At 41.9% G+C, this 18,731-nt stretch overlaps 1 protein-coding gene across 5 annotated transcripts in view; it reads left to right on the top strand.

The window, feature by feature from the left end:
• Positions 1 to 18,731, top strand: part of LOC126484226 (peroxisomal membrane protein 11B) — a 135,153-nt gene that overhangs the window by 11,371 nt on the left and 105,051 nt on the right. For all 5 annotated transcript variants that reach the window (XR_007587826.1, XR_007587824.1, XR_007587825.1 and 2 more), the window contains exon 3: positions 17,485 to 18,035. Coding sequence is in view for 2 of the 5 variants with exons in the window: in XM_050107642.1 (XP_049963599.1) it covers positions 17,485 to 18,026 (542 nt within the window). In the remaining 3 variants the exon portion in view is untranslated. The remainder of the gene's footprint in view (positions 1 to 17,484; positions 18,036 to 18,731) is intronic.

Genomic DNA, 18,731 nt, shown 5'->3' with positions numbered 1-18,731 from the left:
GCTCAATATACCGATTGAATAACATCGCGGATAGGCTACAACCCTGTCTCACTCGCTTCCCAACCACTGCTTGCCTTTCATACTCCTCGACTCTTATAACTGCCATCTGGTTTCTGTACAAATTGTAAATAGCCTTTTGCTCCCTGTATTTTACCCCTGCCACCTTCAGAATTTGAAAGAGAGTATTCAAATCAACAATGTCAAAAGCTTTCTCTAAGTCTACAAATGCTAGAAACGTAGGTTTGCCTTTCCTTAATCTTTCTTCTACGATAAGTCGTAGGGTCAGTATTGGCTCACGTGTTCCAACATTTCTACAGAATCCAAAATGATCTTCCCCGAGGTTGGCTTCTACCAGTTTTTCCATTCGTCTGTAAAGAATTCGTGTTAGTATTTTGCAGTCGTGGCTTATTAAACTGATAGTTAGGTAATTTTCACATCTGTCAGCACCTGCTTCTACATCTACATCTACATTTATACTCCGCAAGCCACCCAACGGTGTGTGGCGGAGGGCACTTTACGTGCCACGGTCATTACCTCCCTTTTCTGTTCCAGTCGCGTATGGTTCGCGGGAACTAATGTCTGAAAGCCTCCGTACACGCTCGAATCTCTCTAATTTTACATTTGTGATCTCCTTGGGAGGTATAAGTAGGGGGAAGCAATATATTCAATACATCATCCAGAAACGCACCCTCTCGAAACCTGGCGAGCAAGCTACACCATGATGCAGAGCGTCTCTCTTGCGGAGTGTGCCACTTGAGTTTGCTAAACATCTCTGTAACGCTATCACGCTTACCAAATAACCCTGTGACGAAACGCGCCGCTCTTCTTTGGATCTTCTCTATCTCCTCCTACAACCCGATCTGGTACGGATCCCACACTGATGAGCAATACTCAAGTATAGGTCGAACGAGTGTTTTGTAAGCCACCTCCTTTGTTGATGGACTACATTTTCTAAGGACTCTCCCAATGAATCTCAACCTGGCACCCGCCTTACCAACAATTAATTTTATATGATCATTCCACTTCAAATCGTTCCGCACGCATACTCCCAGATATTTTACAGAAGTAACTGCTACCAGTGTTTGTTCCGCTATCATATAATCATACAATAAAGGATCCTTCTTTCTATGTATTCGCAATACATTACATTTGTCTATGTTAAGGGTCAGTTGCCACTCCCTGCACCAAGTGCCCATCCGCAACAGATCTTCCTGCATTTCGCTACAATTTCCTAATGCTGCAACTTCTCTGTATACTGCAGCATCATCCGCGAAAAGCCGCATGGAACTTCCGACACTATCTACTAGGTCATTTATATATATTGTGAAAAGCAATGGTCCCATAACACTCCCCTGTGGCATGCCAGAGGTTACTTTGTCTGTAGACGTCTCCCCATTGATAACAACATGCTGTGTTCTGTTTGCTACAAACTCTTCAATCCAGCCACACAGCTGGTCTGATATTCCGTAGGCTCTTACTTTGTTTATCAGGCGACAGTGCAGAACTGTATCGAACGCCTTCCGGAAGTCAAGGAAAATAGCATCTACCCGGGAGCCTGTATCTAATATTTTCTGGGTCTCATGAACAAATAAAGCGAGTTGGGTCTCACATGATCGCTGTTTCCGGAATCCATGTTGACTCCTACAGAGTACATTCTGGGTTTCCAAAAACGACATGATACGCGAGCAAGAAACATGTTCTAAAATTCTACAAAAGATCGATGTCAGAGATATAGGTCTATAGTTTTGCGCATCTGCTCGACGACCCTTCTTGAAGACTGGGACTACCTGTGCTCTTTTCCAATCATTTGGAACCTTCCGTTCCTCTAGAGACTTGTGGTACACGGCTGTTAGAAGGGGGGCAAGTTCTTTCGCGTACTCTGTGTAGAATCGAATTGGTATCCCGTCAGGTCCAGTGGACTTTCCTCTATTCAGTGATTCCAGTTGCTTTTCTATTCCTTGGACACTTATTTCGATGTCAGCCATTTTTTCGTTTGTGCGAGGATTTAGAGAAGGAACTGCAGTGCGGTCTTCCTCTGTGAAACAGCTTTGGAAAAAGGTGTTTAGTATTTCAGCTTTACGCGCGTCATCCTCTGTTTCAATGCCATCATCATCCCGGAGTGTCTGGATATACTGTTTCGAGCCACTTACTGATTTAACGTAAGACCAGAACTTCCTAGGATTTTCTGCCAAGTCGGTACATAGAATTTTATTTTCGAATTCACTGAACGCCTCAAGCATAGCCCTCCTTACGCTAACTTTGACATTGTTTAGCTTCTGTTTGTCTGAGAGGTTTTGGCTGCGTTTAAACTTGGAGTGAAGCTCTCTTTGCTTTCGCAGTAGTTTCCTAACTTTGTTGTTGAACCACGGTGGGTTTTTCCCGTCCCTCACAGTTTTACTCGGCATGTACCTGTCTAAAACGCGTTTTACGATTGCCTTGAACTATTTCCGTAAACTCTCAACATTGTCAGTGTCGGAACAGAAATTTTCGTTTTGATCTGTTAGGTAGTCTGAAATATGCCTTCTATTACTCTTGCTAAACAGATAAACCTTCCTCCCTTTTTTTATATTCCTACTAACTTCCATATTCAGGGATGCTGCAACGGCCTTATGATCACTGATTCCCTGTTCTGTACATGTTGTTGTTGTTGTGGTCTTCAGTCCTGAGACTGGTTTGATGCAGCTCTCCATGCTACTCTATCCTGTGCAAGCTTTTTCATCTCCCAGTACCTACTGCAACCTACATCCTTCTGAATCTGCTTAGTGTATTCATCTCTTGGTCTCCCTCTACGATTTTTACCCTCCACGCTGCACTCGAATACTAAATTGGTGATCCCTTGATGCCTCAGAACATGTCCTACCAACCGATCCCTTCTTCTGGTCACGTTGTGCCACAAACTTCTCTTCTCCCCAATCCTATTCAATACTTCCTCATTAGTTATGTGATCTACCCATCTAATCTTCATCATTCTTCTGTAGCACCACATTTCGAAAGCTTCTATTCTCTTCTTGTCCAAACTATTTATCGTCCATGTTTCACTTCCATACATGGCTACACTCCATACAAATACTTTCAGAAACGACTTCCTGACACTTAAATCAATACTGGATGTTAACAAATTTCTCTTCTTCAGAAACGCTTTCCTTGCCATTGCCAGCCTACATTTTATATCCTCTCTACTTCGACCATCATCAGTTATTTTGCTCCCCAAATAGCAAAACTCCTTTACTACTTTAAGTGCCTCATTTCCTAATCTAATTCCCTCAGCATCACCCGACTTAATTAGACTACATTCCATTATCCTTGTTTTGCTTTTGTTGATGTTCATCTTATATCCTCCTTTCAAGACACTGTCCATTCCATTCAACTGCTCTTCCAAGTCCTTTGCTGTCTCTGACAGAATTACAATGTCATCGGCAAACCTCAATGTTTTTATTTCTTCTCCATGAATTTTAATACCTACTCCGAATTTTTCTTTTGTTTCCTTTACTGCTTGCTCAATATACAGATTGAACAACATCGGGGAGAGGCTACAACCCTGTCTTACTCCCTTCCCAACCACTGCTTCCCTTTCATGTCCCTCGACTCTTATAACTGCCATCTGGTTTCTGTACAAATTGTAAATAGCCTTTCGCTCCCTGTATTTTACCCCTGCCACCTTTAGAATTTGAAAGAGAGTATTTCAGTCAACATTGTCAAAAGCTTTCTCTAAGTCTACAAATGCTAGAAACGTAGGTTTGCCTTTCCTTAATCTTTCTTCTAAGATAAGTCGTAAGGTCAGTATTGCCTCATGTGTTCCAGTGTTTCTACGGAATCCAAAATGATCTTCCCCGAGGTTGGCTTCTACTAGTTTTTCCATTCGTCTGTAAAGAATTCGTGTTAGTATTTTGCAGCTGTGACTTATTAAACTGATAGTTCGGTAATTTTCACATCTGTCAACACCTGCTTTCTTTGGGATTGGAATTATTATATTCTTCTTGAAGTCTGAGGGTATTTCACCTGTCTCATGCATCTTGCTCACCAGATGGTAGAGTTTTGTCAGGGCTGGCTCTCCCACGGCCGTCAGTAGTTCCACTGGAATATTGTCTACTCCGGGGGCCTTGTTTCGACTCAGGTCTTTCAGTGCTCTGTCAAACTCTTCTCGCAGTATCATATCTCCCATTTCATCTTCATCTACATCCTCTTCCATTTCCATAATATTGTCCTAAAGTACATCGCCCTTGTATAGACCCTCTATATACTCCTTCCACCTTTCTGCTTTCCCTTCTTTGCTTAGAACTGGGTTTCCATCTGAGCTCTTGATATTCATACAAGTCGTTCTCTTATCTCCAAAGGTCTCTTTAATTTTCCTGTAGGCGGTATCTATCTTACCTCTAGTGAGATAGGCCTCTACATCCTTACATTTGTCCTCTAGCCATCCCTGCTTAGCCATTTTGCACTTCCTGTCGATCTCATTTTTGAGACGTTTGTATTCCTTTTTGCCTGTTTCACTTACTGCATTTTTATATTTTCTCCTTTCATCAATTAAATTCAATATTTCTTCTGTTACCCAAGGATTTCTACTAGCCCTCGTCTTTTTACCTACTTGGTCCTCTGCTGCCTTCACTACTTCATCCCTCAAAGCTACCCATTCTTCTTCTACTGTATTTATTTCCCCCATTCCTGTCAGTTGCTCCCTTATGCTCTCCCTAAATCTCTGTACAACCTCTGGTTCTTTTAGTTTATCCAGTTCCCATCTCCTTAAATTCCCACCTTTTTGCAGTTTCTTCAGTTTTAATCTACAGGTCATAACCAATAGATTGTGGTCAGAGTCCACATCTGCCCCTGGAAATGTCTTACAACTTAAAACCTGGTTCCTAAATCTCTGTCTTACCATTATATAATCTATCTGATACCTTTTAGTATCTCCAGGGTTCTTCCATGTATACAACCTTCTTTCATGATTCTTAAACCAAGTGTTAGTTATGATTATGTTGTGCTCTGTGCAAAATTCTACCAGGCGGCTTCCTCTTTCATTTCTGTCCCCCAATCCGTATTCACCTACTATGTTTCCTTCTCTCCCTTTTCCTACACTCGAATTCCAGTCACCCATGACTATTAAATTTTCGTCTCCCTTCACAATCTGAATAATTTCTTTTATTTCATCATACATTTCTTCAATTTCTTCGTCATCTGCAGAGCTAGTTGGCATATAAACTTGTACTACTGTAGTAGGTGTGGGCTTCGTATCTATCTTGGACACAATAATGCGTTCACTATGCTGTTTGTAGTAGCTTACTCGCATTCCTATTTTCCTATTCATTATTAAACCTACTCCTGCATTACCCCTATTTGATTTTGTGTTTATAACCCTGTAGTCACCTGACCAGAAGTCTTGTTCCTCCTGCCACCGAACTTCACTAATTCCCACTATATCTAACTTCAGCCTATCCATTTCCCTTTTTAAATTTTCTAACCTACCTGCCCGATTAAGGGATCTGACATTCCACGCTCCGATCCGTAGAACGCCAGTTTTCTTTCTCCTAATAACGACATCCTCTTGAGTAGTCCCCGCCCGGAGATCCGAATGGGGGACTATTTTACCTCCGGAATATTTTACCCAAGAGGACGCCATCATCACTTAACCATAGAGAAAAGCTGCATGCCCTCGGGAAAAATTACAGCTGTAGTTTCCCCTTGCTTTCAGCCGTTCGCAGTACCAGCACAGCAAGGCCGTTTTGGTTATTGTTACAAGGCCAGATCAGTCAATCATCCAGACTGTTGCCCTTGCAACTACTGAAAAGGCTGCTGCCCCTCTTCAGGAACCACACGTTTGTCTGGCCTCTCAACAGATACCCCTCCGTTGTGGTTGCACCTACGGTACGGCTATCTGTATCGCTGAGGCACGCAAGCCTCCCCACCAACGGCAAGGTCCATGGTTCATGGGGGGGGTTCTGTACATACAGAGTCGAAAAGTTCGGGTCTGTTTGTTATCAGTAGGTCCAAGATGTTATCTCCACGAGTCGGTTCTCTGTTTAATTGCTTGAGGTAATTTTCAGGTAGTGCGCTCAGTATAATGTCACTCGATGCTCAGTCCCTACCACCCGTCCTAAACATGTGAGTGTCTCAGTCTATATCTGGTAAATTGAAATCTCCACCTAAGACTATAACATGCTGAGAAAATTTATTTGAAATGTGTTCCAAATTTTCTCTCAGTTGTTCTGCCACTAATGCTGCTGAGTCGGGAGGTCGGTAAAAGGAGCCAACTATTAACCTAGCTCAGTTGTTGAGTGTAACCTCCACCCATAATAATTCACAGGAACTATCCACTTCTACTTCACTACAGGATAAACTACTACTAACAGCGACAAACACGCCACCACCAGTTGCATGCAATCTATCCTTTCTAAACACCGTCTGTGCCTTTGTAAAAATTTCGGCAGAATTTATCTCTGGCTTCAGCCAGCTTTCTGTACCGATAACGATTTCAGCTTTGGTGCTTTCTATCAGCAGTTGAAGTTTCAGTACTTTACCAATGCAGCTTCGACAGTTTACAATTACAATACAGATTCCTGCTTGGCCCCCGCATGTCCTGACTTTGCTCCACTCCCTTTGAGGCTGCTGCCCTTTCTGTACTTGCCTGAGGCCATCTAACCTAAAAAACCGCCCAGTCCACGCCACACAACCCCTGCTACCCGTGTAGCCGCTTGTTGCGTGTAGTGGACTCCTGACCTATCCAGTGGAACCCGAAACCCCACCACCTTTTGGCGCAAGTCGAGGAATCTGCAGCCCACACGGCTGCAGAACCGTCTCAGCCTCTGATTCAGACCCTCCACTCGGCTCTGTACCAAAGGTCCGCAGTCAGTCCTGTCGACGATGCTGCAGATGGTGAGCTCTGCTTTCATCCTGCTAGCGAGATTGGCAGTCTTCACCAAATCAGATAGCCGCCGGAAGCCAGAGAGGATTTCCTCCGATCCATAGCGACACACATCATTGGTGCCGACATGAGCGACCACCTGCAGATGGGTGCACCCTGTACCCTTCATGGCATCCGGAAGGACCCTTTCCACATCTGGAATGACTCCCCCCCCCGGTATGCACACGGAGTGCACATTGGTTTTCTTCCCCTCTCTTGCTGCCATATCCCTAAGGGGCCCATTACGCGCCTGACGTTGGAGCTCCCAACTACCAGTAAGCCCACCCTCTGCGACCGCCCGGATCTTGCAGACTGAGGGGCAACCTCTGGAACAGGACAAGCAGCCATGTCCGGCCGAAGATCAGTATCAGCCTGAGACAGAGCCTGAAACCGGTTCGTCAGACAAACTGGAGAGGCCTTCCGTTCAGCCCTCCGGAATGTCTTTCGCCCCCTGCCACACCTCGAGACGACCTCCCACTCTACCACAGGTGAGGGATCAGCCTCAATGTGGGCAGTATCCCGGACAGCCACAGTCGTAGTCCGATCGGGGGATGCGTGGGACGAGCTGGCCATCCCCAACAAACCCCCATCCGGACCCTCACAGTGATGCCCATTGGCAACAGCCTCAAGCTGTGTGACCGAAGCCAACACTGCCTGAAGCTGGGAGCGAAGGGATGCCAACTCAGCCTGCATCCGAACACAGCAGTTGCAGTCCGTATCCATGCTAAAACTGTTGTGCAAAGGACGTCTGAACTAATCTACGGAGAGCACAAACAATTCGACACAAAATTTAAACGGTTATTAAAATACAAGATTGCCTAGTAAATGCAATAATGCTGCTACTTGTGCACTGCTGACACACTGCTCGGCGGCGGAAGGAGACTACGTGATTTTACACTATCCGGGTACTAAAACGCGATGCTACAACTCTCAAATACTACAATACGCCCGAAATTTATGAATTAAACAATGCAAATGCCAAAAACACGCAAAGAAATTAAGAACTAAACTACATAACAAATAAGTGAGCTAAGAGTATATGACTTGCTGCTGCAGCTGCTTATCCAACGGCGGCAGGGAGCGAAGGGATGCCAACTCATCCTGCATCCGAACACAGCAGATGCAGTCCCTATCCATGCTAAAAACTGTTGTGCAAAGAACGTCTGAACTAATCTACAGAGAGCACAAACAATTCGACACAAAATTCTGCTTTCTTTGGGATTGGAATTATTATATTCTTCTTGAAGTCTGAGGGTACTTCGCCTGTCTCATACATCTTGCTCACCAGATGGTAGGGTTTTGTCAGGGCTGGCTCTCCCTAGGCCGTCAGTAGTTCTAATGGAATGTTATCTACTTCGGGGGCCTTGTTTCGACTCAGGTCTTTCAGTGCTCTGTCAAACTCTTCACACAGTATCATATCTCCCATTTCATCTTCATCCTCTTCCGTTTCCATAATATTGTCCTCAAGAACATCGCCCCTGTATAGACCCTCTATATACTCCTTCCACCTTTCTGCTTTCCCTTCTTTGCTTAGAACTGGGTTTCCATCTGAGCTCTTGATATTCATACAAGTCGTTCTCTTATCTCCAAAGATGTCTTTAATTTTCCTGTAGGCAGTGTCTATCTCACCCATAGTGAGATAAGCCTCTACATCCTTACATTTGTCCTCTAGCGATCCCTGCTTTGCCATTTTGCACTTCCTGTCGATATCATTTTTGAGACGTTTGTATTCCTTTTTGCCTGCTTCATTTACTGCATTTTTATATTTTCTGCTTTCATCAATTAAATTCAATATTTCTTCTGTTACCCATGGGTTTCTACTATCCCTTGTCTTTTTACCTATTTGATCCTCTGCTGCCTTCACTATTTCATCCCTCAAAGCTGCCCATTCTTCCTCTACTGTATTTCTTTCCCCCATTCCTGTCAATTGTTCCCTTATGCTGTCCCTGAAACTCTGTACAACCTCTGGTTCTTTCAGTTTATCCAGGTCCCATCTCCTTAAATTCCCACCTTTTTGCAGTTTCTTCAGTTTTAATCTACAGTTCATAACCAATAGATTGTGGTCAGAGTCCACATCTACCTCTGGAAATGTCTTACAATTTAAAACCTGGTTCCTAAATCTCTGTCTTACCATTATATAATCTATCTGATACCTATTAGTATCTCCAGGGTTCTTCCATGTATACAACCTTCTTTCATGATTCTTAAACCAAGTGTTAGCTATGATTAAGTTATGCTTCTACCAGGCGGCTTCCTCTTTCGTTTCTTAGCCCCAATCCATATTCACCTACTACGTTTCCTTCTCTCCCTTTTCCTACTCTCGAATTCCAGTCACCCATGACTATTAAATTTTCGTCTCCCTTCACTACCTGGATAATTTCTCTTATCTCGTCATACATTTCATCAATTTCTTCATCATCTGCAGAGCTAGTTGGCATATAAACTTGTACTACTGTAGTAGGCGTGGGCTTCGTGTCTATCTTGGCCACAATAATGTGTTCACTAAGCTGTTTGTAGTAGCTTACCCACACTCCTATTTTTTTATTCATTATTAAACCTACTCCTGCATTACCCCTATTTGATTTTGTATTTATAACCCTGTATTCACCTGACCAAATGTCTTTATCCTCCTGCCACCGAACCTTACTAATTCCCACTATATCTAACTTTAACCTATCCATTTCCCTTTTTAAATTTTCTAACCTACCTGTCCGATTAAGGGATCTGACATTCCACACTCCGATCCGTTGAACACCAGTTTTCTTTCTCCTGATACCAAGGTCCTCCTGAGTAGTCCCTGCCCGGAGATCCGAATCTGGGAACTATTTTACCTCCGGAATATTTTACCCAAGAGGACGCCATCATCATTTAATCATATAGTAAAGCTGCATGCCCTCGGGAACAATTACGGCTGTAGTTTCCCCTTGCTTTCAGCCGTTCGCAGTACCAGAACAACAAGGCCATTTTGGTTAGTGTTACAAGGCCAGGTCAGTCAATCATCCAGACTGTTGCCCCTGCAACTACTGAAAAGGCTGCTGCCCCTCTTCAGGAACCACATGTTTGTCTGGCCTCTCAACAGATACCACTCCGTTGTGGTTGCACGTACAGTACGGCTATCTGTATTGTTGAGGCATGCAAGCCTCCCCACCAATGGCAAGGTCCATGTTTCATGGGGGGGGGGGGGGGGAGACAGCAAAGAGATATATTAGGTCTGAAAGTTGATGAAATCCCAGTGCTCATAGTATGGGCTCAAATGAGTAGCTGTATCTCAACAAGCAGTCCACAGGAGAACCTAAAACTTTGCCAATTCAGCTAAATCCAAGAAGGTAGAGTGAGGAGCCTAGACCACTTGATGTGGAATGACATGTCTGTAACTTGTTCTGTCACCATCTTAGAATTTAACTTCACTGGTCATAATATTTTTGGGCCAGAGGTATGTTACATTTTTAATAACCTTCAATGAAACTAACTTCTGGACAGAATATTCAAGCAGATGTCATTCCTCCCTTTGGCCTAACCACAGCAACTGAAAAGTGTCTTCTCTTTTCCGGCATGAGGATGAAATGGCACTCGTAAACCAGTTGTTGTTAGTGAAAACACAAGAACAATATTTACTGTACCTTTTATGTGTATTTGGCTGTGTAATGATATTGTGAAAAGGAAACTTGCTACTCACCATATAGCAGAGATGCTGAGCCACAGATAGGCACAACAAAAAGACCATCACAAATTAGCTTTCAGCCAGTAAGGCACAACAAAAAATTGTGACGAATTAACTTTCGTCCCGTAAGACTCTCATTATCTGCTTCACCCCTTTTCTGATACTCCCACCTCTCTGCTGCCTCTGTCTAACCACCTGACTGCTCACAACGAAAAATATACCTATTTAAAGAAAAGCAGATAAAAATTCACTTGATGCCTTCCTGAGCAACAATCTCCACTCCTTCCAAATTAACAATATAAGTGTAGACCAGATGTTGCTTGAATTAAAAGAAATAGCATCGGCAGCAGTTGAGAGATTTACACCAAATAAATTAACAAATGACGGAGCTGATCATACATGGTACTCAAACTGGGTCTGAACACTGTTGCAGAAACAACAAAATAAACATGCCAAATTTAAACAGGTGCAAAATCCCCAAGATTGGCCGTCTTTCACAGAAGCTCGAAATTTAGCGCGAGCTTCAATGCGAGGTGCTTATAACAGTTTCCACAACTAAACTTTGTCTCAAAACCTGGCAGAAAATCCAAAGAGTTTCTGGTTGTATGTGAAGTATGTTAGCGGCAAGAAACAATTGATGGCTTCTCTGCACGATAGCAATGGAGATACTGTCGAAGACAGTGCTGCCAGAGTAGAGTTACTAAACACACCCTTCCGAAAAGCCTTCACAAAAGAAGACAAAGTAAATATTGCAGAATTCGAATCGAGAACAGCTGCCAACATGAGTAACGTAGAAGTAAATATCCTCAGAGTAGTGAAGCAACTTAAATCACTTAATAAAAGCGAGTCTTCTGGTCCAGACTGTATACCAGATAGGTTCCTCTCAGAATATGCTGACGCATTAGCTCCATATTTGACAATAGTTTACAACCGTTCGCTCGATGAAAGATCTGTACCCAAAGACTGGAAAGTTGCACAGGTCATACCAATATTCAAGAAAGGTACTAGGAGTAATCCACTTAATTACAGGGCCATATCATTAATGTCAATATGCAGCAGGATTTTGGAACATGTATTGTGTTCGAACATTATGAATTACCTCGAAGAAAACGGTCCATTGACACAGTCAACATGGATTGGAAACCATTGTTCTTGTGAAACACAACTATCTCTTTATTCACATGAAATGTTGAGTGCTATTGACAAGGGATTTCAGATTGATTCCGTATTTCTGGATTTCCGGAAAGCTTTTGACACTGTACAACACAAGCGGCTTGTAGTGAAATTGCGTGCTTATGGAATATCGTCTCTGTTATGTGACTGGATTTGTGATTTCCTGTCAGAGAGGTCACAGTTCATAGCAATAGATGGATAGTCATTGAATAAAACAGAAGTGATTTCTGGTGTTTCCCAATGTAGCATTATAGGCCCTTCGCTGTTCCTTATCTATATAAATGATTTGGGAGACAATCTGAGCTGCCGTCGTAGGTTGTTTGTGGATGACGCTGTCGTTTATCGTCTAATACAAGTCATCAGAAGATCAAAACAAATTACAAAATGATTTGGAAAAGATATCGGAATGGTGTGAAAATTGGCAGTTGACCCTAAATAACGAAAAGTGTGAGGTCATCCACATGAGTGTTAAAAGTAATTTGTTAAACTTCGGTTACACGATAAGGCATCCGAATCTAAAGGCTGTAAATTCAACAAAATATCTAGGAATTACAATTATGAACAACTTAATTTGGAAGGAACACGCAGAAAATGTGGGGAAGGCTAACCAAAGACTCGTTTTATTAGCAGGACACTTAGAAAATGAAACAGATCTACTAAGGAGACTGCGTACACTACACTTGTCCGTCCTCTTTTAGAATACTGCTGTGCAGTGTGGGATCCTTACCACATAGGACTGACAGAGCACATCAAAAAAGTTCAAAGGAGGGCAGCACTTTTTGTATTATCGCGAAATATGGGAAACAGTGGTACTGAAATGACACAGGATTTGCTCGACATCATTAAAAGATACGTTTCTAGCATTTGTAGACTTAGAGAAAGCTTTTGACAATGTTAACTGGAATACTCTCTTTCAAATTCTAAAGGTGGCAGGGGTAAAATACAGGGAGCGAAAGGCTATTTACAATTTTTACAGAAACCAGATGGCAGTTATAAGAGTCGAGGGGCATGAAAGGGAAGCAGTGGTTGGGAAGGGAGTAAGACAGGGTTGTAGCCTCTCCCCAATGTTATTCAATCTGTATATTGAGCAAGCAGTAAAGGAAACAAAAGAAAAATTCGGAGTAGGTATTAAAATCCATGGAGAAGAAATAAAAACATTGAGGTTCGCCGATGACATTGTAATTTTGTCAGAGACAGCAAAGGACTTGGAAGAGCAGTTGAACGGAATGGACAGTGTCTTGAAAGGAGGATATAAGATGAACATCAACAAAAGCAAAACGAGGATAATGGAATGTAGTCGAATTAAGTCGGGTGATGTTGAGGGTATTAGATTAGGAAATGAGACACTTAAAGTAGTAAAGGAGTTTTGCTATTTGGGGAGCAAATTAACTGATGATGGTCGAAGTAGAGAGGATATAAAATGTAGACTGGCAATGGCAAGGAAAGCGTTTCTGAAGAAGAGAAATTTGTTAACATCGAGTGTAGATTTAAGTGTCAGGAAGTCATTTCTGAAAGTATTTGTATGGAGTGTAGCCATGTATGGAAGTGAAACATGGACGATAAATAGTTTGGACAAGAAGAGAATAGAAGCATTCGAAATGTGGTGCTACAGAAGAATGCTGAAGATTAGATGGGTAGATCACATAACTAATGAGGAAGTATTGAATAGGATTGGGGAGAAGAGAAGTTTGTGGCACAACTTGACCAGAAGAAGGGATCGGTTGGTAGGACATGTTCTGAGGCATCAAGGGATCACAAATTTAGTATTGGAGGGCAGCGTGGAGGGTAAAAATCGTAGGGGGAGACCAAGAGATGAATACACTAAGCAGATTCAGAAGGAAGTAGGTTGCAGTAGGTACTGAGAGATGAAGAAGCTTGCACAGGATAGAGTAGCATGGAGAGCTGCATCAAACCAATCTCAGGACTGAAGACCACAACAACAACAACAACATTAAAAGAAAGGCGTATTTCGTTGCGACAGAATCTTCTCACAAAATTCCAATCACCAACTTCCTCCTCTGAATGAGAAAATATTTTGTTGACACCAACCTACATAGGGAGAAACAATCACCATGATAAAATAGGGAAGTCAGAGCTCATACAGAAAGGTATAGGTGTTAGTTCTTTCCGCATGCTGTACAAGATTGGAATAATAGATAATTGTGAAGGTGGTTCGATGAACCCTCTGCCAGGCACTTAAATGTAATTTGCAGAGTATCCACGTAGATGCTGGTGTAGATGTATATGTTGCTGCCATCCTTATGGCATGGCATGTGATGTCATCGGTGCTTGCTTCAATAACATAAAAGTTAGTTTCCATTGCGCACCTACAGCGCTCACTTCAACCTTTGGATGGCAAGGCCCCAAGCTGTGCTTACCTGCAGGCCACAATCCTTATTGAGGGCGTTGTCACAAATTTTTATCTTAATTGCTTTTTTAATTGTGCTATGCCAGAAACTTAGTCTGTGTAGTAAGAGATGTATTGTCAAATTCAATATGTCAGTTTTCTAAAGCATGCTTTGTTATTGCTGATTGCTGAGGGTGAAGGTGAAAACATCTCTCATGTTCTACACAGTGCTGTTCAATAGTAGGCACACTCTAGCAGACAAAACTGTCCACACTTGCATGGTATTCTCTTTACTCTGGATTTTTTAGGCCTACATTCTCTCTCACAGGCTTCATGAGTTGTCGAATTTTTGCTGGAACTCTGGAGACGATTTTATGCTTGTTAGGATCCAGCTAATCTTTCCTGTTACTGAGCCACATAATGACAAAAATGCAGCCCTCTTTGAGTCCTCTTTGGGGTCCTTCTGCTTACATGTTTTTAGAAAGACGAGTTGTGAAATCTGGTGGTTGTTGTAGCTGTTTTCTTTGAATACTTTCTCTAAGTGACTCACTTCCTTTGCCAGGTTTTCAGCATCAAAGATACCTTTTGCTTGATGCATCAAGATCCTCAGAACATAATGTTTTTGCAATGAATGATGATAGTTGTTAGCATGCAGATATTGGTCTGTGTGGGTGAGTTTCCAGTAAGGAAAACCTCGACTCTCAAGAAGTCTTCACTGGAAGAGTGCCATTAAAAATCTCCTCCCTTGGGCAACATGGCCACCTACGTAATATCGCCTTCCAAATGTTCACAAGAACAACACATCTGTACATCCCATCATGAGCACAATTGAATTACTGACTCATGATACATCTGGCCAGCCTCACTACTTCACAAGTTGGTCACTGTGTGGGCTACACAAAGAACATGACTAACTTCATCGGTCAAATAAAATGCCTGTCTTGGATAAGGAGATACTATGATCAGCTTTGGTGTGGTGTTATTATTCAAGCGCATTCCCATAGTAGATTCTATATACGTGCTTTGTTATTTGACGGCACTGTTGTGGATTTATTTAAGTACATTCTGACGTTGTTGCTTGGAGACTATTTTCACCAGACAAATGGCGTAGCTCCAGTTATACCCAATTGTGTGTGGAATACTTTGAGGACGTCGACCTGGACACAGCTCCTGTAAAGTGTAGTTGCTTTTTATCATTACATCGATGACGTGTTTGTTGGCTGCATTCATGAACATGAAAAGCTGGGAGAATTCTTGGACCATGTCAACAACATCCATGACAGCACCAAATTCAAGGAGGAGGTAGACAATTTGTGCTTTAACATTCCTTGATGTCATCATCTGCTGTAATGCAAATGGGTGCCTCAGCCACAATGTTTATCAGAAACACACCCACACAGGGGCAATACCTGTATGCTAACAGCTGTTACCATCTGTCACAGAAACATTCTTTTCTGAGGTCCTTGGTGCATCGAGTGGAAACCATGTCAGACACTGAAAACCTGGCAAAGGAACTGAGCCACTTATGGAAAGTATTCAAGGAAAACAACTTCAACAACCACCAGATTTGCAAGCCATCATTCCAAAAACACTTAAGCAGGAGAACCCTGAGGAGGACTCTAAGAAGGTAGCACTTTTGCAATTCTGTGGCTCAGTAACAGGAAAAATTAGCCAGCATAAAAATTGATTTGGTCATCAGTGTGTGTGTGTGTGTGTGTGTGTGTGTGTGTGTGTGTGTGTGTGTGTGTGTGTGTGTGTGTGTGTGTGCGCGCGCGCGCGCGCAAATTGCGTGTGGTATTGAACAGTGCTGTGTAGAACATGTGAGATGCTTTCACCTTGGGTACCCTGAAATCAGTGAGAGCAGAACATACCACAGGAAACGGATATCATATTACATTTGACAAGACATCCATTATTGCATGGGCTAATAATTTCTGGGCTAGTGTAATAAAGAAAAGATAGAGAAAAAAATTGTGACCACATTCTTATTAAAAATGGCAGTGTGAATCTAAGCACGGTTTAGGACCCGGCCATCGGAAGGTTGAAGCGGGCACAGCAGATGTGCAACAAAAACATTATCTTATGGCACTGGAGTGAGCATCACTGATGTCACAGAACGCAGTGTGGTTGTATAAGAATGGAAGCAGTAGCCAAAAGACAGTCGCTACTTGACAATGACCAAGGAGTATTTGGCTGAGAGCTTGTGGATTTTAAACCATTTGATGCAGCAGGAAGCTATAGAGAATTTTATCGTTATTGTATAATGTACACTTGTCACTTGTTTATGTGTCTTTCCTTGTCATGTATGTATTTGATGAAAGCTGTATCATGTACTTGATCAATGGTTTGATATATGAATATGAAAAGGATCACTACAAGATGTAGTTTCCAGGATACCACTCCATTTCCCATGGTATCTTCTCTTGAAGTAATGTTGAGTGATATGGCCAATAGTCTGCTCTGATGCTCCAGTCACTTTTGGGGCTATTAACAATACCTCATTTGTTTCGGACAGCCACAATTCTGGCATGGTCCACTAACACCTTATCTTCCTGCATAGTTCATCCTCTGATGACAATTTAATCAGATCTTTATTGTTCCCATAAATGCCCATCATGTGATTTGCAAATACACCTATCAGATAATATGACCAGAACATGACTTGTACTTTATTTTACCACGGTAATGGGAATATAATTTTGTAGTCCAGGGAATTGAGGAATAAATATCCTTGCAACATGTAAGAAATGTACCTCTAACTACATGCTACTATGTCAGTCCCATAAAGCTAAAGAAGTCTCTCACCATGAACATTATTGCTGGCAATAGTAGCAGAATGTTCTATATTAGTTTCAATACATTCAGACAGTGCCTAATGCCCTGTAAGGCTACTCTTTGAGCTTAGAGATGCAGGTTATTTATGGACTTCTGTTTTATGTTTATGTGGGCTCAGATTAGCTCAAAGTGACTTTTTATACAATTGAATATTAGCCACTAAACTATTAAGCATAGGTTGTTCAGTTACATTACAGCCATATGTGATACAATGTTATTGGTCTGACAGTACCTTATTTTGCTAGGGGTTTTATATGATCGTGTGATGAATGTAGGATTCATTTGCAATGCCTTATGGTTAATATTTTCAATATGTGATATTAATTGCATGTCATTTTATAACATAAATTTTAAATTTAATATTAAATTCTGGCATGTAACTGTACACGGACTGGATGAAAGCCTAAAATTACTATTTTTTGTTTTCCTCTTTCCCTTTTGCCCCCCTCCCACCCTGAGAATCTAGACTTTTGGAAACTAAATTATTTTCCATTTTGTAATAAACATGAACAGTCACCGAGGCTTTAAATTTATACCCATTGTTCTTGATTTTGTTTATTTTTTACTTTGCAGTGTTGCGTTTGGGCAGGTGTTTGGATGTGCTTTACGGGGCTTTGTCATCTGTGCAATATCCTGATTTGACCCTGAGGATAACTTGTACACTGTCCAGAATTGCTAATGCCTTGTACTTGTTGGCTGACCATATTCTTTGGTTTGGCAGAACAGGCGTGTTAAATATCAACAGTGCCAAATGGAATCAAGTTGCAAATAAGTATTGGCTGTACTCTATTGTCATGAATTTAGTGCGGGATGTTTATGAGATACTGCAGATTGTGAAATATGAGACTCATAACTGTATAGGACTTAAACGCATGGGTAGCCCTGATTATTACAGAAAGCCTGCAACAGATAAACTCTCTGTAATTAAGTTTGTGCAAGAACACAAGGATGTTGTTATTGACACAGTGAAAAATGGTTGTGACTTCTTTATTCCAATGTCTGCTCTGGGCTACATCAGATTAAATCCTGGTACAGTTGGTGTACTTGGTGTGATTTCTTCAGTGGCAGCTATCATAAGTCTCGTCGATCCTTTCGCCCGGCTTTCACCAGCATAACTCAGTACGGTAAGTATTTTTATTTTCTGATGTACACAACAACTTGTTTGTAGATATATGACAAATTTTACATCAAACATTTAACACATATAACTCAGTTAATGCTAGTTTGAGTGGATGATTGTCCTTACTTATCTCATAAACTGAATTCTTAAGTTCAGAAATATAGTTTTCATTTGTTTTTACGTTTTCTGTCATTCCTTACCTGCTTCTATGTTGTTGTTGTTAATCTGTATGGCAGAAATACCTGGTGCAAGTTTTTCAGTTTGCTCCCACGTTCTGACTGGAGAGTTTCTAACCTACGTTAGTAATCCTACCTCAATGAGGAGCCTAAAGTTTAATTTGGAATCCGAACCTTGTGTCATTATGGTAAATCTTCATGTAATTGAGAGGTGAAGTCTAAGTAAAAGGCAGACTGAAAATGCCATGTGGTCTGACTAGAATTTGATATTGTGATTCATTTGTTTTCATGCACGTTTTGCCACTAGACCTCTAGGCCTAACGCAGAGGATATGCCATCAGTGATTGAATAGCATTGCTGCATGATGGTGGCAGACAGCACAGGGTGGGCAGGCTTGTGAGATAGTTCACCACAGGCAGGGAAGATGTGATGAACAAATGTTTACTAATATTAAGTGCCAGGGAAAATGTATTAAACCCAATAATGTATTAGACCAATTTAGGAACGTGCTATTCAGTAGGCAC

Source organism: Schistocerca serialis, chromosome 6, assembly GCF_023864345.2.
Source record: "Schistocerca serialis cubense isolate TAMUIC-IGC-003099 chromosome 6, iqSchSeri2.2, whole genome shotgun sequence".
Taxonomy (NCBI): Eukaryota; Metazoa; Arthropoda; class Insecta; order Orthoptera; family Acrididae; genus Schistocerca; species Schistocerca serialis.
The sequence above is the reverse complement of the archived record's forward strand: the minus strand, read 5'-3'. Positions and strand labels throughout refer to the sequence as shown.